Here is a 21,083-nt window from a genome sequence, read left to right as displayed (position 1 = left end):
CAGGTTAAGCCCTCCTTGAAGACTTGAGGGACTGGATCTTTTTGCTTCAAAAGACGGCCTCTCAGTCGTGTGTTCTCTGGAGAATTCTGCCTGCAATTGTTTCTTTTTCACATCTGCTGCTCCGATGTTCTTCACCTTTCCCAGAGTGGAAAATTTCCTAATTCCTTAGTGTCTTTCTGAATTTTCAACACCAATTCACAGCAGTAACCTAAGAAATTATATCAGCCTGAAATTTTGTTTTGAGTTAAGGTTTTTCATTAGCTGAGAAATCGCAGAAAAGGTTTTAATATTTCCATTTTGGACTCTTGTAAGAAAATGCAAATGGGCGAAGATCTATTACGCTTAGTGTTGAACAACTACCTTTACTTCTCATTTTGCCAGCAGATTATTTAGATTCTATTAAGGCCCTTCAGGTTCGTATTTTTCTGAATATGATGTGAGGGGATGTGTCATGCATCCCTTATCACTGACTTGCATGTGTGACATGACTTATATACTAAAGCCCAGTACAGTTTCGTCTTATTTCATGTTCTTTTGCCATAATATTCATTATGGTTAATAAAAACCTGCCTAAGCAGATAACACCCATCAGAGGATTTTATCATACTGAAGTCTCCCTTAGTAGAATATGTTCTGCATAGGGCTGAGGTGTTACATTGATCTCCCACTTTTGTTCAGCAAAACTGCCCCCTACATTTTTTCCAACCATGTAAACTTAGGCCTGTGTCTCATCAGAGTTTTCTCTCATGGTGTAATTATGAGATTTGTTAATTCATTGTTTTGAAACCCTTGTTTTGTGAGAGATCTATAGTATATCTTGTTGGCTACTGCAGATGACTAGATTTATTGCTCTAAGTCTAATAAATTTTGGCAATGTTTACAGCTTTTTAAAAGCAGGAATGGTTTAAAATGGTTTAAAAGCAGGAATTTTTTTTTTTTTTTCCTTTTTTTTTTGGTCCTGAGAAAGTCTTTGTAGAGTCGGTTACAGCACTGAACTAGTAGCACATAGAAACCCTGGTTTGGGGAACATGGTTCTTTCTCCTGTCTGGATCTGCCGGTGAAGGGGCGAAGTATGGTCCTGAACAAAATGTGCTTTCCAGCCTTGCTCACTGCGTTAGCAAAGCCACTTCCCAGAATGCTTTGCTGTCGGGCTTTCTACTGCCCTGAGTTTGATAGTCTGCATGTTTCTGCGTTGATATTAGATGAATTTACGTCAATATCTCAGTTAATGTTTAGTAGAGGCCAGTTGGCTTTTCATTCTGAATTACTTGAAATTCGCTCTCTGTGAGAACTGTTTGGCAGTTTGGCAGTTTTTCACATTTCTTTAAATTTTAATTACAACCCATCAGGTCTTAAGCCGTTACTTCTGGGTTAGACTCTTGATGAATGTCAAAGCAGGGTGTTTTAATTTAATGGATCCAGAATAACATCTGTTTCTAATATTTTTAAAAGCCAATTTATATGGAAATTTGGTACACAGTCGATACACCGAGACTTGTAAAAATAAAAATAAATATGGAAAATCAAACCACTGTGATATAGTAGGTCTTCTGTTAACAAAGGATTTCACTGATGACTCGGTTCAGCGGCTTCTACCTAACACCCAAAATATCACAGTTTAGAATAAACAAGATAGAGATTTATTTCTCATACTCACAGGATGGAGAGGTAGTTAGCTTAAGGCTGGTGTGGTCTACCATAATAGGGATCCAGTTTCCTTCAGTCTTATTCCTGTGCTCTGCTGGGCATGACTTTTATTCCTAAGGGTCCCTTATGGGCCAAGATGGCTGCAGGAACTCCAGCTAGTACAGTTTTGCTCTAGCAAGAACAAGGGAGAGTGGAAGAGGGAAGAACCTTGAGCTTTTTTTTTTTTTTTTTTAAGGACACTTTCTAGAAGTAGTATGTAGCACTGGCCAAAAATTCACTGCAGAACTGTATTTAGCAGCAAGGGGAAATAGGAAATGAAATCTTTTTTCCAGAAGACCATGTACCCAGCTAAAAAATGAAGAGCTAGGAGCTAGGAATATGGGAAAGGGGAGATCAGACAATGGAGAACGACTATCTCTGCCATGTTGAGCATATTTTAAGACACTATTTTAATAGACCTTCAGCCTTTTTATGGAACATCTAGAAAACTCAGCTTGTTCTTCTATGAGTAGATAATTTATGTAGAAGGCCTAACATTGTGTTTGGCTCAAAAAAGATAATCATCAACTACTGTTGATACGTTTTAATTCTAACCCCTAATTGCATCTAATTTCAGAGACTGTGCACCAAGCTGACTTTAATAAGGGAGTTTTTGAACATTGTACCCCAGTCTTTATAGAATAATAACACCAACAGCTCCCAGAGCCCAGATGTCATTTGTGCTAAGTCTCCAGAACACTCATGTGTTGGCAAGATAGTGTTCTTTGCTTTTCTACATAGAAGATCAAATGAACAATTACAAGTGTTTGTTAACTGCTTTCAAGGTAAAGCTATTATCATCACAGGGGAGCCTGGATGGCTCAGTCAGTTAAGCTTCTGCTTTTGTCTCAGGTCAAGATCCCAGCATTGGTCTCCCTGCTCAGTGGGGAGTCTGCTTCTCCCTCTGCCCCTCCTCCCACTCGTGTTCTGTCCCTCTGTCTCTCTCAAATACATAAAAATCTTCCCAAACCGCCCCCCCACAAACCACCCCACCATTATCATCACAGAAACTGAAGCTCAGAGAGGTCAACTGGGAAGCAATTTAGAGAAGGAGGTGAAAACCAGCATCGCCGCATCGTTTTATTCCAACCAGGATGCTGTTATTTCCACTGGCTATGTCACCTTGGATGGGTTTCTTAATCTTTTTGAATTTGTTGCATTTTCTTGTTTTTGAGGACACTCAGGTAAATTACAGAGCTGGTGATTTGGGCACGTTTTTCCTTAATCCAGGGCTCTGCCAACCTGGTTTTTGGTCGTATGCATGTGGAAATTCCTTTGCTCTGCCTGTCTCACAGTGAAAGGCAGAACAGGTGGAGGGGCTAGAGGTCAAAGTCATCAAATGGCTTTCTGTCGTATAGTCTTCAGCTACACATGTGCCCACACCCCTTAAAAAAGCCCTGACGTCAGACGAGGCAAGAGGTCTCTATATATGGGGTAAGTGTCCTGACCGTCTCATTTCTCTGTCCTTCTAAGTCAGGTTCCTCCCCTGTGTTCTATAAGTACAGAGAGGGACTAAGGATACAAAACAGTGCAGATACCCCCTATTCTCTGAAGGGTATAATGGCCTAGAGCAGGGATCCTCCCCAGTGAATCATTTACATGCCAACATCTGTACCTTGTCCACCTGTACCAGCAGCATTGATTCTTTAATATTTGTCTCTACATTGACTTTTTAATTTTTAACATCCTTATTCTGAGCAAACAGCTGTGAAATCCAGCTTTGATTTGATAATTAAATTTCCTTTCAAATACATATTAAATAGAACCATTAAAATTTTTACAAGGTTCACCTGTGTAGCTTCTTACATACTTGCACTGGTTTGGAGATCACATTTTGGGAATCCCAACAGAGTGGAAAGAGCATGGGCCAGGGAACTCTACCCTGCTATTTCCAACTGTGTGATTTTGGAACCGTTATTAGTTCTCAACCATAATTTGCTCACTTGAGAGATGTAGATAATATCTACTTTGTCATTTACTCTATGGATTAAAGAAGATAGAGCCAAGGAAACAATTACGGTGTTTGGCAGAAAGCGAGCTCTCAGCAAATACTAGGTTATTCTTTCCTGAAGTCTGTTTGGCGAACTCAGGCATGCAAACCTGGTAGTATGAATTCTCAAAAGCAGGACACAAGGCACTTGGTAGAGATGATTATAAGTCCTGTGAGAACTCAGAGCGGGGACAGGCTGAAATTTTCTAGAATGGAGAGAGGGAAACATTTGGATGAGGGAGAGACCTTATTCCTGGCCTCCCCAACTCTCCCTCAATCTCTCAACTCAAAACATAGCTGAAGGACCAGTAGCTTTGGCATCACTTGGGAGCTTGTTAGAACCATGGTGTCTCTGGCTCTCCTCAGACCTACTGACTCAGCACCTACCTGTAAACGAGTTCCCCCCTCTCACCCCCCACCCTCCATGATTTATATGTCTGAGAAACATTGCTCTGGGCACAAATATTCTTTTTTTTTTTTTTTTAAGATTTTATTTATTTATTTGACAGAGATCACATGTAGGCAGAGAGGCAGGCAGAGAGAGAGGGGGAAGCAGGCTCCCCACTGAGTGGAGAGCACGACGTGGGGCTCGATCTCAGGACTCTGATCATGACCTGAGCCCGAGGCAGAGGCTTTAACCCACTGAGCCACCCAGGCTCCCCCAGGGCACAGATATTCTATCTAAAGTTTCTTCTTTATTTTCCTACTCTCTCTCTCTTTTTTTAAAATAAGATTTTATTTATTTATTTGACAGAGAGAGACACAAGGAGAGAGGGAACATAAGCAGGGGGAGTGTAAGAGGGAGAGGCAGGCCTCCCGCCAAGCAGGGAGATCTGATGTGGGGCTTGATCCCAGGACCTTTGGATCATGACCTGTGCCGAAGGCAGATGCTTAACATCTGAGCCATCCAGGCGCCCCTATAGTTTATTTCTACTGGGGAGATAGCTAGTTCTTGCTTTAAGTAGTTCTCTGCACAAAGACCACTAGTATCCCATGGGCTATGCCTTTTAGAAAATGTAGATTCTCAGACCTCACATCAACCAGCTGTCTGTCATCTGCATTTTAACCACATGATTTTTAGGGCGGTTGTTTGACGACTGCTGCAGTAAGCCTTTTTAAACACTTTTCTTAAAATATTTTTTTAATGTATTTTTAAAAAATTTTATTTATTTGATAGATCACAGCTAGACAGAGAGGCGGTGGGGGGGGGGGGAGGATGCAGGCACCCCGCTGAGCAGAGAGCCAGACGTGGGGCTTGATCCTAGGACCCTGGGATCATGACCTGAGTAGAAGGCAGAGACTTAACCCACTGAGCCACCCAGGCCCCCTGCTGCACTAAGTCTTAAATCACTGATAGAAACTGCATTTATTCTTCAGTTTTATTTGCATTTAAACAAAGCTTTGGAAGAAAATAAATACAACCCTAATTGTAGTGATCTTAAGCAGTAAGGGGAGGATCTGAATTCAATCTGTATGTAAAGCCTTCCATAAGGCTCATTTTCATCAGTCTTGTGTGTACCTGGGACCCCATCGTACACATGACAACAGCTTCTGGAAGGCAATATCTTAGCTATGTCACATATAGTTGACCCTTGAACAACGCTGGTTTGAATAGCATGGGTCCACTTCTACATAGCTTGTTTTCAACCAATAACAGTACTGTAAAGCCTTTTCTCTTCCTTATGATTTTTTTTAAAGATTTTATTTATTAGAGAGCATGAGAAAGAGCACGAGCAGGGGGAAGGACAGAAGGAGAGAAAGAAGCAGACCCCCTCCCGCTACTCCCTCATTGAGCAGGGAGCCAGACGCAGGACTTGATTCCAGGACCCTGGGATCCTGACCTCAGCCAAAGGCAGCCACTTAACTGACTGAGCACCAGGTCCCCTCTTCCTTATGATTTTCTTTTTTTTTTCTTTTTTTAAAATTTTATTTGTTTATTTGACAGAGAGAAATCACAAGTAGACAGAGAGGCAGGCAGAGAGAGGTGGCGGGGGTGGGGGGGAAGCAGGCCCCCTGCTGAGCAGAGAGCCCGATGCGGGACTCGATCCCAGGAGCCTGGGATCATGACCTGAGCCGAAGGCAGCGGCCCAATCCACTGTGCCACCCAGGCGCCCTCCTTATGATTTTCTTAATAACGTTTTCTCTAGCTTACCTTATCAGAAGAGTACAGTATATAATACATACGACATACAAAATATGTGCTAATCGACTGTTCATGTCACCCGTAGGGCCTCTGGTCGACAGTAGACTATTAAGTTTTGGGCGATTCCCGAATTATACTTGGATTTTCAACAGCATGAGGGTCAGCGCTCCTAACCCCCATGTGGGTCAAGGGTCATATGTCTTCTTCTTTTTTTTTCTTTCTTTCCATATTTTACATTTGATTTAAAAAATTTTTTTTTTTGTTTTTTAGCCGTGCTATCAAGACTAATCAAGACCTTCTCCCCGAAACTCCATGGACACACATTTTCTACAATGATTTTTGGGGGACTCTTCTAACCCACAGCGGCAGCCACAAATCCTACCGGCCCCTGTGCACTCTTTCTTTTCGCCTGAACCATGCCGTCGGAGGCCTGAATCCTTGGAGCTATCACCTGGTCAATGTCCTGCTGCACGCGGCCGTCACAGGTGTCTTCACGAGCTTCTCCAAGATCCTCCTTGGGGATGGATACTGGACCTTCATGGCCGGCTTGATGTTTGCCTCTCACCCCATTCACACGGAGGCAGTGGCGGGAATCGTGGGCAGGGCTGACGTCGGGGCCAGTCTCTTCTTTCTCCTGTCCTTGCTGTGCTACATGAAACACTGTTCTACGAGAGGCTACTCAGCCCGGACTTGGGGCTGGTTCCTGGGGACGGGGCTGTGCGCAGGCTGCAGCATGCTGTGGAAGGAACAAGGAGTGACGGTGCTCGCCGTGTCCGCAGTTTATGACGTCTTTGTCTTTCACAGGCTGAAAATGAAACAGATCTTACCTGCTATCTATAAAGTAAGTGATTATTGGTGCTCGAGCATTGGGTTACTGAGCAATTCTGCTTGCCTGGTCCTTTTTACCCCATTTAAAAAGCAAATTTGTTCCTCTTCAAAGAGAAGCTGGAAGAAGTTACGTTTTGATCTTCAGTAAGTGGAAGTGTCCTTTTCGACCTTTCCCTCCTAACATGAGTTTCATTCACGGATTGTTTTATTTCTTGGATGTCCTAACTTATTTTCATGATTTCAAAGAGGGTAGAAGGGCACTTTTGCCTGGTAAAGATTAGGCAATCTTTGTTTTTATTCATTCTTTATTTCAGCCCAAATTCTCTGTAATCCAGTAGATTGCCTGTAATGTGTATTTGTAAAAATATCAGAGCGGGTAATAGAGCCAGATGCTAAACTCTACAGAGGGGAAATCCTCTGCCATTTGTTAATAGTATTTTCCTGACCCGACTTTGGAAAACAGTCCTTCTCTGTAGGTCCATGGGAACTCAGATTCTTCAACAGTGAATCATCTTCACCTTTTTCCTTGTTGTAATGAATAAGAATAGAAGAATCAAAGCAGAAAGAGGTTATTGTAGGTTTTGCCCTGAGGCCAATTAAGACCTTTGCCTCAGGGCTTAATATTTGCTCTTCTGTATTCCCTTAGTGGTTTCAAACGCAATGTTGTCTGAAGGTCACAGAAGTGCAGAAGTGCTTTCAGATCCCATCTACCTAAAGAGAACCAGTTTTTGGCTAGTGTGTTAAGGGAAGGCATTGGGCAGACAGAGGTGTGTTGAGAAACTGTCTCCTTCCCCATTTCTCTCTCTTTCATAATAAACTTGCCCTAGCTCTGCCTTTTAGTGTAAGGTGTGAACTTGACCACTGTTTGCAAACCTTGGTCATGTTTTAGGCCAGCTCCTCTTTCCTTTTGGACACTTACGTGAGGAGGTATGGTTTTGGATACTTACCCTGATCAGGAATGCTGTCGAGTTTACTAGGTGACTTTTTCCCCTGCCCCCTACCCTCAATTCTCAATTTTATTTAAAATCAAACTGGGAAGAAATTGAAGTGAAAGGGAAAAATTGAGGGAAATAGAACATTTATTATTACTATTACTTTTAAATGACTATTTTTTTCCACTTAGTAGGCAGGGTAATTACTGCTACACTTCTGTGAGGAAGCATAACCCTTTCAGTTGGAACTCAAGTGTCCAGTGGTTAATGAAGTTCTTTTGTGATTTCAATTATATGCTGAACCTGTAAAAGAAAACTCTGGTTGGGTCGAGTTTGATGCCTAAAAAAGATGCAGTTTGAAAGGCAAACTCTTAATTTCAAATCCATTTTAACTATTTGTTCAGGAAAATTTAGGGAGAGAAATCTTTTTTTGTTGTTTTTGTTTTAAAACCATATCAACAACAACAGCAAGCTTTCTTGATTTTCTGGAAATAGTAGATAGAATACATATAAATCATGGTCCTTGTCCCTGGGGGAGAGAGGCCTAGTTTAGGACATAGGCGCTATGTCTATGATAGCGTCATAGACATTGATAACCTGTGAAACGTTGTGGTTCAACATTCTACAGAATTTCCACTTTACTGTCTCATGAATTAGGAAATTATTTTGGTATATCAACTCAGGACTTGCGTTTATGACCTTCTGAAGTTCCTTTCTAAGAAATTTTCAGTTCTCTAAGCGTATTTTCAAGGACAGAGTTGCTGATAGAGATCCTTATTATACCTGTGTCCCATACAGTATTTGGGACATAGATGTAATAAGAAATTATTCTTTGTTTATCCAAAATTAAAATGTAACCAAGCATCATGCTTAAGAAAATGAGAAATGTCACCAGCAAAGGAACTAGCCATAGAGAGTGAAGTACCCCCCCCCCCCCCCCCGCCGTGCCATGGGAAAGGACTTAACACTTAGAAAATTCAGTGTCCTGAGAAGTTTCCAAATGGAAACTTGCCTAGACTGTCTGGCAGCCACTGCATGTGGGCAAGGGAAGTAGTCAGGGCAGCAAAAACACTTCATCTGGGAGTTGGTATCTCAAGCCCACTCTTTCTTTCATTCTCAGGTTTTGGGCCAATGAGCTTAGTGAGAACATTTTGGTAACAGGTTGTATAGATTTTCAAGGGACTATAGAGATCATCTATGGCATTCCCCTTATTTCCAGCTAAGGTGTACAGACCAGAGATGTGAAAGTCACCCAGAAAATGGGAGAATCACTAGAACTAGAATACATATTTTGTATGTGTCTAGCAATGATTTTACTATATTGTAAAGGTGTGAAGATGAATGAACAGATGTAATGTCAGATGACTTCCTTAGAAGAAAATAGAATGGAATCAAATATTAACTCACACTGACTGAGTCACCTTGGGCTAGTTGAATGACCTGCTTCTTTATCTGGAAATGGAGATCATGAGTGTTCTCTCTTAGAGATGTTGTGAAGATTATATGAAATTGTGGAGCATCCAGTGTGAGCTGGATGCCCTGTGTTTGGAAGGCACCTGATGCATATTAGTTGAGAGAAAGAAGAATATTAATGGAAATTATAGTTCTTTATTTTAAGGAAGAGAAGGCCAAAAGATAAACTGCTGTTTGTCTTTAAACATACAGTGCTTTTGAAAGCATATGAATTAGGAATTGACCAAAGCTGAAGCATGAATATTTAAGCAAAAACTTTCATTTAGAATTTTATGACTATGGGGCTTGTAAACACTAGCACAGATTACATATGGAAGTTATAGAAAATTCCATATTCTGTCTTTATAATATATAGATTTCTATGCCTGGGGTGAGTTAGAAGAGACTCTGAAGGAAGTGAATTAAAAGACTTTAGAAGGTCCTTTTCAACCTTAAAAGAATAAATCATCTTAAATATCTTACCAATTAACTCCAGATCATGGTTTGCCAGATGAAATAAACTTCCCTGCCCTATTAAAACACAGCTTTTATATAAACAGAAAACTCCAGTGCACAAATGTTTAACTCTATTATGCAAAGCAGTGAACTAGCCAAGTACTCAAATCCCAAAATGGCGGTCCTCTTAAAGCTGGAAATTATTAAGACCAGAGGGGCAAGGCTCTCTGTTCTTGTAGTTTCGTCAGTAATGTTTTTCTCATAGCAGTAACACTCAGCTTCATTCTTCACAGTGTTGGTTTCAATTCTGTACCTCTTAAAAGATCCTGGCCCCCAAACTCAAATGTGCACCAGGACCAGGCAGAAGGGAATGGTGGAAGCAAGATTACGCCCACCTCGGGGATTCCTCTTCATCCTATTATTGCAATAAGAAAATACAGATTTGCATTTGGGAGAGTTGAAGAGTTCCCTAAGAAGACAGACCTCTGGATTTTTCAGTGACATTTTTTTTTTTAAAGATTTTATTTATTTATTTGACAGACAGAGATCACAAGTATGCAGAGAGGCAGGCAGAGGAGTGGGGGGAAGCAGGCTCCCCACTGAGCAGAGAGCCCCATGCAGGGCTCGATCCCAGAACCCTGGGATCATGACCTGAGCTGAAGGCAGAGGCTTAACCTACTGAGCCACCCAGACACCCTTCAGTGACATTTATTATTACTTACTATTGGTTACTGATTTAAAGACAAATCCTGTTTGGGCCAGACAAAATCCTTGGGATGGCTGAATTTGGCCAGAATTCTTGGCTGCCATTTTTTTTTTTTTTTTTTTTTTTTTTACTTCTAAGATTGATGCAGATGATGCACATCTTTATATTATGTGAAAGGCTTTTGCATTTCTGCAAAGGAAATATGTAAGTTTTCTATTTCGTGGAAGTATGTGAAAAATAGTAGAGACCTGGCATACTGTAGACATTTTATTTAGTATTTAATAAACACTTAGAGTCTTTATGTGCTAGCCACTATTCTGAATATGCAAAAAACATAAACACAGTTAACTTATATAATAAGTGCTTATTGAGATAGTATGACTTACAGAATAATATGGTTGAATATGACATGAAATAATACAGTAGTACAGTTGTCAATAGTTAGGGGAGATTTGTAAGAAAACACCAAATATAAAATCTTCAGAAACATTTATGAACAAAATGAATGTTCATAGCCATCTTAAAATGTTTAAATGTTCCTAGTACTTAGCGTCAGCATTCTATTTAAGGTGTTTTCTATATTATCTTTGGCATCTAGTGCACCATCTGGCACATAGTAGGTACTCAGGATATTATCGAATTCACACTTTTTTTCAGATTTGTCTTGGAAAAATATGTGCCTGAAATGTTAAAGTAAAATCCTTTCCTCTTCCCTTTGTACAGTGAGGATTTCATTTCATAGTGGGGTCTGGAGGGTAGAATTGGAAGAAATACATGTCAGAAAAATGTTGAAAAATAAGTTCTTGCCTTTTCATCAAATGATTATTTTAGCCTTTCTTAGATGACTTTCACTTACTTAGTTTTATATGGTCAAAAGTAAGAGGGAGCGGTGAGGAACCCTTGAAACACACTTAAACTAGCCTTGCAAATAAATGCTTGACTTTTATCTGCCCACAAAATTTTTTACAAGTCTCCCATGATCCCAGGAGGTACATGGGTAATAAAATCAGCAAAAGCAACATTTTTCTTACTTACCAAACATCAGTCATTACTTGCCTAGTGACCATTTTCTGTGCTTATTTAACATCTGTTAACTGTTTTAATGTGGAAACATCTTTTTTCCCTTTATTAGCCTCATAATCACTTATTCGGTTACAGGTGGAAAAAAAAAGGAAATCTGAAAACCAGTGTAACAATTCTAATAATAGCCCAAATTGATTTAGAAAAATGAAGCCCTTCTCGTTTGATCTTTTAAGAATATCTATAAAGATGACTACCTCTGTTTTGCTAAAGTTGCTTCTAAGATGTACATTATGCAGACAACTTCCTTTGCTTAAAATTAAATTTTGTAGTGCTGTTTCACGTAAACAAAATGAAAAGACCACATTATGAGAGAGGAAATGGGAAGGCATTGCCTCTTTTGGAAAACGAGTCAACTCTGTCTAGAAATAACTTTTTTATTTTATGTATTTATTTCTAAAGATTTTATTTACTTATTTGACAGACAGAGATCCCAAGTAGGCAGAGAGGGAGGGTGAAGCAGGCTCCCTGCCGAGCAGAGAGCCCGATGCGGAGCTGGATCCCAGAACCCTGGAATCATGACCTGAGCCAAAGGCAGAGGCTTTAACCTACTGAGCTACCCAGGCGCCACTAACTTTTTTATTTTAATGCTAAGCAGGATGTGAATGGTGGAGGTTGCCTATGGTGAAAAAGTTTACCCTGGATGTGACCCATAAGCTTGGTTCTACATCAGGATGTCGTGATCGAACGCAAACAAATAATTCTATATTTCCAAACCATTTTCAGGGTTTATCTTGAGAATGGCTTCTGAGGATGGGGGCTTATACACTGTTGGAGGTTTTTTGTTTGTCACTTTTGGAACATTGAAGACACTAAATGTGGTGCTTCTGTACGTCTAGTTTGCGGGACTTCCCCTGTATAGAAGGGTATGAAAAGGGAGGTACAGAACCTCCAAGTACTTGCACATTGAAGCCACATGTGCTTTTTTATTTGATTAGCTGCTTGGGGATGGCATTAGCAGAATATGTTCTCATTTACAGCTTTGTCCCTTCGCTTTCTAGACTAGGTTGTAGTTTTGCTCAAGGTGTGGCTCTCATATCGATTGCACTGAGTGAAATATGACATATTTGCTGTTTCTGATTTTCTTCAATCAACATCTGTGCCACTCTACTTCAAGTAGTGTTCCTACTTTCTTATGATTTTCTTTCCCTTCGCTTGCCTTACACTTGACTTTGTGAGAACCCAGATATAGCAAGATACTCTGATTCTGATCACAGTATTTTCTAGCATTATTGAAACTGGAGGGCTGACTATTTGTCATGTACTTACAAATGAATTTGGATTTCATCCCAGTAAACTTGTTGTAGCATTTAATATTCATGACCTATAGTACTTTAAAATTTTGAATCGCTGCCAGCACTGCTAACCAGATAATACCAAAAATAAAAGTTGAGGTTCAAAAATACTTTACAATTCAAAAAGCCAAACATTAATCAGGTATTTTATTTCTGCAGGTTGGCTTCTCTGCTCAGCTGATTTAAGACGATTCTGTATTTTGGTGACAGTTTAGGTTCAAGCTGAGTAATTGAAATTGGGAAGCTGACTACTCTTGTAAGTTCATGTAATGTTTGCATTAGAGTGTTAATGAAACAGCGATCTAGTCACACTTTACCTTTGTTGTTTTTTTAAAGATTCATCTTTGTGCAAAACAGTGTGTTAGGTAATGTGCAGATTCAAAGACGCACTGACAGAATTCTGCCCATAAGGGCATTTTAGAGTATGCTAGGAAGTTGAGAGTAGTGCATGTAAATGTAGAACTGAAATTCAGTCTGGAAGGCAGTGAGGTTATAAATGGAGGCCTTGGGAGAGCTAGGGCAGTCTTGAGGAAGGAGAGGGGGTGTACTTTCTGCTGAGGGGATCAGGGAACACTTTCAGGAACAGAGACATTTGAGCAAGACCCCGAAGGGTGGTTCAGATAGAGACATTTATAATTGGAGAGGCAAGGGAAAGTGGAGGGTAGAGCATGAGGATTGCCCAGAGGGAAACTCACAGGAAGTTATGGGACCACTGAACAATGGTTTTGGCGCATACATAGAGTGCATGAATTTATAGAGGAAAATGAATTAGAAAGGTAGGTTGAGAGAGCTAGTATGTCTAGTGATGTACAGACCTTCTAAGATATGTTGTGGCCCCAACAATGTTGGGAGACATTGCATGGTTTTTAGATGTTTTTTGTGTTTCTACTGGTATGTGGAATGGTATGTGGTATGTTGGAGAAGCTTGACAATGTCCAGGCGAGCTCCGTGTTGCTCCTTGGGAGATTTTCTTCTCTGTCCTTCCCTGGGAACAGACCTGAGAGTGGGTCCCTTTGGTGATGAGACTAGACTTAAGAATCAGACGCAGGAGGTTTAGTTCATTCAGTGAGTGTGTTTCCTGCCAGCATTTATCTTGTCTTTTAGCATTTGAAGAAAGGGAGGGGCAGTTATTTTTTGAAGACTAAATTATTTTACTTTTTACTCTATAGTATCTAGCATCTTATTATATACTCTTGATGAGAAAAACAGGGAGTCCTTTAGGGCTTTCTCCTGTGTCCGTTCTTCTAGCATTGCTGAACGATGTTCAAACGTTGTTACAGTGAATGGTCACAATTACGAAATCCCTCTTTGTTTTGCATTCCTTCTTATAGGAAGAAAGAAACATTTTTCAAAATGGTCCTTTTTACAATCCAGAATAAAATACTCTATCAGCACTGAATTCCAACCCGTTAACTCAGTATACCATCAGTGAAAATGACACGCAAATTGGACCTTGTGATGAATAAATAATGAGTCTCATTGAAATCATCTATGCTGTTCTCATAACACTGTCTGGGATCCGTATTACATCACTCGGCTCAATTTTCGTTAACCTGCTGCCTCAGAGGAATCCGATTGACTGACGGGATCTCATGATTATCTGGTTGCTCAGATTCAGCTCGGTACTGTCAATTTCACAGAAAAACGATGTGGTCTGCACAAATTTCAAATCATTGTCATTGCCCAGAAGTCAGCTTTCTGTCTTAAATACTCGGCACAATGGGAATGCTAATTGAGTGTTGACTTCTCAAATGAAATTTAAGCTGTAGAAAGACAGATTCCTGGATGCATTAAAGATTCCTTAAAAGGCATGACTGGGGTAGGAGGTGGGGCAGATGAAACTGAGTGTGAAATCAAATTCATTGATAGTTAAAATAGTTAGGAAATGTTTTAGTACAGTAAGCTTTCAAGGCGTGGTATATTTTATTGTTTACATCAGTTTCATACCTCCTGATCACAGTGTTCCTTTATTCAAAAAAGAATGGTAAGAAATCAGAAGGGGAGAACAGGCATGCCAAAGTGTGCAATGACGTGGTGCTTGGAAGGTCAACGTGCCCTTGCTCTCAGGATTTGTCTTTACAACTGTGCGGCACCCAGATGGCTCCTGCATGCTCTGCTGGTCTGATTATAACTCTTGCATCAAGTGAAATAGCATGAATTCAGAATTTAATACATGTTTCCTCAATAATTATGGCCTTGATTAGTGAAGCCAGTGTTTCAGTTCCAAAGGACACTTTTTTCTCCACATGTTTATTCATTTAATTTCAGGAGATCAAGTGAAATGCAAAGACGATAATCCTTCTCTTTGATATGATAGGGGAGTCTACCGGGCCTGCACTTGGTATGTGGTTGTCATTTGGCTCATAATTAATGTAAAATTCAAAACAAACAGCAGGGACAACGTGAGAAAACTGAAGGACATTTGAAAACAAGTGACTTAGCTTTTAGTAAGAGAAGAAATGGAAAATGTATTTAGAATTTCCATTAAAATATTGCTAAACGTAACTATATAGCAAGTACATTTAATAGAGTTCTTGATTAAATGCAGTATTAGTTGTATTTAAAAATACAGTTTGTGTGTTCAAAAATGGAAAAAAGATGAAAAACGTAATATTTTAATTCAGTGAATTTTGAGTTGTTGTATCTGTTGGGAGTACCAACCTAGCCCTTTGGAGAGCATTATATCAGTTTTTAGTGCGTAAACTCTGTCCCCTCCCCTTCAAAAGGGTTTGCGTGTTTGTGTGTGTTACATGTCCCATCAGGATAAACTACATAAACACTGTCTTATATACCGTAGTCAGATTATACCAAGGCTCTACATGAACAATTTGAGAGAGTTCCATAACTTTCATGAAATAGCAAACTCCAAATTGCATAGAATTTTTATTTCACCTTATTTGAAGTCAGGCAAAAACGTGCCAGTTTCCGTGTTCCATGGAGTGTAGTTTCTTCTTAAGATCTCATGACATCGTGTGATAAAAAGTTAAGTATATCTAAGAGTATAAGAACAACTGCTGTTTACTCTGAATAACCACTGGGTGTTTGGCTAATCGTCTCGTGCATAAGCACAAGGAAGGCTGCTGTGGAAAGGCCAAAGGACTGGAGCCTTAAGATTTAGATTTAAGTCGCCGTGACCTTGGATATATTACTGAACATCTTGAACATCAGTGACATGGTCTGTAAAATAGGAATATAATATTTGCCTTGCAGGGTTGTTAGGTATGAATATAGTAAATGTACACTTTTCTGCTCTGTTCCTTTCCTGTAGAAATACCATCATGGTCATCAGCGTTTTACTGTGTTTCCACAACATTTCAGCGGTAGTGAACTTTTTATGTGTCATTTTGCTGAGCACTCAATTAGTGTGGTTGTGGCTTTTCTTGTGGGATGCAGGAAGAAATGTCAATCAAGAAATGGAGTGTTTGCGATTGCATTCACCCCTGCTAACAATGTAAAGAATATTGAGAAACAAAACTCTTTTTCAAGGATAATGCTTCTGAACAACAATTTGATCATTTATCTTTTGTTTAATTGATTGAAAACAAGTATATTGAAGTCATTCCTTAATGTTTCTTCACTGTTCATATCTTCCCATCAACTCCTACTTTTATAGCCTGGTTTTTTCCCCTTTGGGCTCAGGATGGTGCTGTTGCTTATGTATCTGAAAATGGAGGGGAGGCGGGCTTTCCTGTTCTCCTCCCCCCCAGTACCCTGTTGCCTGTATATTTCCCGTAGCCAGGTTTATAGTAAGGAAGATGAGTTCAGTTTCAGCAATAGCTTGCAGCGTTTAAGTCTCATTCTCTCAAGAACGGGGAAGCACTGTTATCACCTAGAGGTGAATGTTAATCTCTTTCTTCCCCCTATTCTTTCCCAAACCTGGCAGGCAATATGGTTGCAGCTGATTCCAGAATCTGTTACAACAAACCTTTTCAGAGAAACATGGAGGCTGGTTTTTTCTTGTTGTTCATTTTTTTCCCCACCTTTCTAGCAGAAGTTTTGTTTTTTAGGAGCAATACGGTTTCTGACTACCAAATTTTTTTATAAAATATTTTGGATGCTGGGGCGCCTGGATGGCTCAGTGGGTTAGACTTCTGCCTTGTGCCCACATCATGATCCTGGGGTCCTGGGCATGGCATCGGGCTCATTGTTCACCGCGGGGGTCTGTTTCTCTGTCTGGAATGAGAGTGAGCAAGAGAGAGCACAAGCACCCCCCCCCCGCTTGTGCTTTCTCTTGCTCACTTTCATTCCTTCTCCCTTTCTCTCTCTCTCAACTAAATAAATAAAATCTTTAAAAAAAAATACTTTGGATGCCTTAGTCATATTCATACCAAGTTATTTTTACAGAAACCTAAATCCTTGTAACTTTGGCTTGCCGGGACAAGTCTGTAATAGGTAAAATTGGATTTGATTTTTAGAAAACTCAGTATTTAAAAATCTGCTCTAACTGGCAGAGAATACAGGGGTTGGGTGGGGGATGGTGACTGCTCAAAGACTTTAGGATTCATTTCATCATGGGCTTCCTTTGACTAGTCCAACCTGGGATGACCGTTATCTTCTCCTGGGGAGACTGTTTTAAAACAGGGATTGTAACACAAAACTGGGAGCTACCGAATCAGATTCTTTTGGTCTGCTTCCTTTTTGTCTTTGAGGCATTGACAGGGAGCTGGTGGAGAGGTAGCAGGAAAAAAACTACTTTTTAAAAGCTCTCCCTCTGATTTTGATGAAAAGCTAGGTTTGGGACCCACTGATGTATCCATTGAGAATCTGATACCCACATACAATATTATTAAACATTATCAACTTTTTATAGAAACTTAAGATTTGGGGGCTAGAGAGAGGTATTGGAACTATCTATCTACAGGCCACCCCCTCTCTTTTCACGAATGTGTGGCACAGGCTTGGTTGAGAACAGAGCCTCCTCCCCCCGGTCTGATTCTTTCTTACTGTACACATGGCCTCCCTGCCTTCAGCCTGTAGAAACCTCTTACTGTAGAAGTCGTTTTCTATTTGTCATTTAAGACTACAGACTATGAATAGACCTGTGTGCCCAACCCTCCAGTTCATCATTAATTAGATTCTGTCCTAAGTTCTCAGTAATTCTAAAGCACCTGTTGAAATTGAGTTTTTTGTTTGGTTGTTAACCTCCTCCCAGGCCCCTTCTTTTCTGGTCCCTGTCCCCTGCCACACCCCCAACTACCTTCAATTAAGTGCTTATGTACTTGCATGCTGTCATTCTAGGTCTCTAGTTTGATCTAAGCCTGCATTCAAATGGAATATTTACTTTTGGAGATCCCAAAAACTTAACACAAAGAGACAAAAAACGCGATGTGTTTTTTTCCCCTAATTTGGTTAATTGCCTTTACTAATAATGCATTACTGTTTGAAGTAGGTTACCCCTCAGTAGAGGGATCTTGTCTTGGATGATGTGGAGCCTGAGATTGGTCTAGAAGTAGAGAATTAAATAAGTATTGGGGCAGCTCTCTGTTGCTACCCTCTTCTTCTACTCCAAGGCACCGCACACTAACTCAGGAGCAGGGGATGTTTTAGACAGCAGCAGCAGACAGAGCAGCTGGCTGTGTTGTTATTTACCCTGGTACTTATTCCAGGATTGTGATGGGATATTAAAAATGCCACCACTAGTGTCTTACAGACGTTCAGAGTTTCTTTTGACTAAACAGTTTAGTGTCTTGCTGCTGCGTGGATATTCGAATCGGTGACAACTGCAATGCCAAAAGTGAGGATAACTCCAAAATGAATGTATTTTAGAGATAAAATGGCAAGAAAAGAGAAAATGTAGAGGTGCCAATTGAAAAATGGGCCGGCTGAGCGACAAAAGGGCTGAATTTAAGTAGTCAAAGCAGCAGCCTAAAGTTTCTGGTGTGGGGACAGGATAATTTGTAGTCTTTGATTCTCCTGCCCTGCAGTATAATCTTCTCCAGGGCTGTGCTGACTTTCATATTGTTCAAAGAGGAAAAGAAATAACCCATTTGAATTCATTAGCTTTCATTTGCATATACACAGAGCTGGTGGTAATAATGGTAACAACCACCATTTATCAGGGCTTCCTGTGTGCTAGCAAAGTGTCTTCCATGCATTATTTTGTTCATTCTATGAGAGTAGGTATTATTAATCTCATTTACAGTTAAGGAAGCTGAGCCTTCTAGAAGTGAAATAATTTTGCCCAAGGAGTCACAGGTAGTATGTAAGTGGAGAAGGAAACTTGTTCCAAATATCTGACTCCAAGGTGGGTGGTCTTCCCATAATACTGTTTCTACACAAGTGTAGCTGAAGTGGAAGATCCAAAGAGTGTTATAAAAGAAACAACCATTTTCCTGTTCCTTGGCCCTGGGACCAGTGCTGCTTACTTACAGTAGCTTGAAATACAAATAATCATCTCTTCCATAGGCAACAGTTAGCGTTATGGGTGCTAAAAATACATAGATGGGTAATATATTATCCCAGCCCCTCGGAAGTATAAGACAAGTATACAATGGTCAGATCACTCTGCACTAAGTGCTAATAGAATTCCATGGAAAGTGCTGGAGAAGCAAATGTGTCTGGCAAATTGATTCGGCCTGGTTAAGGAAGAGCCTGAGAAGGTGGCAGAGAAGTCATGACTTCTAAATAGCTTGGCTCATCCGGGATTTTGTTTTGGTTTTAAAAATTTCTGTAAGGGGACACCTGGGTGGCTCAGTTGGTTAAGCCACTGCCTTTGGCTCAGGTCATGATCCCGGACTCCCGGGATCTAGTCCCACATCAGGCTCCAGCTCCACAGGGAGTCTGCTTCTCCCTCTGACCCTCTCCGTTCTCATGCTCTCTCTCTCTCTCTCAAATAAATAAATAAAATCTTTAAAAAAATTAAAAAAATTCTGTAAGTTACATCATTTCATGCTTGCACATTTCATTTGGATTCGGAGTCAACTTCCAAAATTTGCTAGATGCTTTTTAATTTTGTAATTTATTTTTTCATTGTCTGATAAACAGGTACTACGTGTCTTCTAGATAGGAGGTCCCGTTCTAGATGCTGAGGATAAAGTAGTGAAGAAAACAGGCAGAACTCCTCTGGCTCTCTTGGAATTTACATTTCTTTTCTAACTTAGCTGTCCCAATCACCCTGTGAGGTTACTCTTTGTGCTGCATTTTACGAGAAGCTGAATGAGCTCCCTTGAATTGATCAGTATACCATGAGACTGGATTTCAAAGGCAATGCTAAATCCGAATCCAGATCATTTCCAGTGCAGGTCATGGTCTCTGAGTTGAGTTCCCTTAAGGAAAAAGTGGTCTATTTATTTAAGGTGTTAGATGAACAGTACTGAGTGAGTGTGTGTGTGTGTGTGTGTGTGTGTGTGTACGGGTATGTGGTTGGTTTAGAAACCTTGAGACCAAGCACTGGATCCTTTATTTCTTTTGCATCCCCTTGTCCCAGAGAGATCTTGACATTGAGACCTTGGTATTTGGAGTTTGATCCTCAATATCACGTTGGGCTACAGGGCATATCATTATGCCGTGGTTTTGCCCTACGCCACGCGGATTTAAGAGAGAGACGTTGTATGTGTTTATGTCCTTCGAGGTTGAACTGCTTTCCATATGCTACCTACTCTGGAATGCATGGTGTTTCTCAAAAGCATGCAGAAAAGAATTATTTGGGGTCAGTTCACATTGAAGTATTTGGTTTGGCTCTGAATTTCATATTGTAGCATCATTGCTAATCAACCATATTATCTTATTTATGTCCCCAGGACAGGCAGTGCATTTCTAATGGCTCTTTAAGGGGAAAGATGAGTCTGCACGATAGAGATTGTTTTTTAATTCAGATAAAAACTCTTTTTCCTGCAAATTTCATTAAAAATATAAAACAGTTCAGATTAACTAACAATGTGATGCCAAGGATTCCTGTGTGTCTTAGTGGGTTCTAAGCTGTGTAGGATGTCAGGTCTTGTTTGATGTGGATAGTAAAGACTAGTTTTAGAATTCTCTATTTATGTAAAAAAAAAGGGCTGAGAAGTTCCCTGATTCAATACCTAAAATGCTTGATGCCAGATGTGATTCTGATATTTTTTTTATTATTCAAAAGTAATAGGGTACTTAAATTCTCTATTTTGTAATATGGCACCATTTTGAAGTAAGAAACATTAAACGTTTCTAGAGGGAAATATATGAATATTTACAATAAAAGGAATAGATAAAGACTAAATAACCTCATGTCAATTTAAATCAGGAGTTTTATTTCTTTTTAACTGTTTTCTTGAGATATAATTCATGTATCATAAAATTGAACCACTTAAAGTGGACAGTTTGCTTTTTTGAATATATTCATTGAGTTTCTGTAACTATTACTGTATTTTTTTTTAAGATTTTATTTATTTATTTGACAGAGAGAGAGAGAGATCACAAGTAGGCAGAGGCAGGGAGAGGAGGGAAGCAGGCTTCCTGCTAAGCAGAGAGCCCTCTGTGGGGCTCCATGTGGGGCTCCATCCCAGGACCCTGAGATCATGACCTGAGCTGAAGGCAGAGG

General features: G+C 40.1%; 1 protein-coding gene across 1 annotated transcript in view; it reads left to right on the top strand.

Annotated features, from left to right (window-relative positions):
* TMTC2 (transmembrane O-mannosyltransferase targeting cadherins 2) overlaps positions 1-21,083 on the top strand; it is a 422,846-nt gene that overhangs the window by 158,330 nt on the left and 243,433 nt on the right. The window contains exon 2 of the mRNA XM_032854661.1: positions 6,090-6,660. Coding sequence (XP_032710552.1) covers positions 6,090-6,660 — 571 coding nt within the window. The remainder of the gene's footprint in view (positions 1-6,089; positions 6,661-21,083) is intronic.

The sequence above is a fragment of the Lontra canadensis genome, unplaced genomic scaffold (assembly GCF_010015895.1).
Source record: "Lontra canadensis isolate GAN:19392208 unplaced genomic scaffold, GSC_riverotter_1.0 scaffold9, whole genome shotgun sequence".
NCBI classification, from domain to species: Eukaryota; Metazoa; Chordata; class Mammalia; order Carnivora; family Mustelidae; genus Lontra; species Lontra canadensis.
This window is presented reverse-complemented; position numbering and strand designations above follow the sequence as displayed.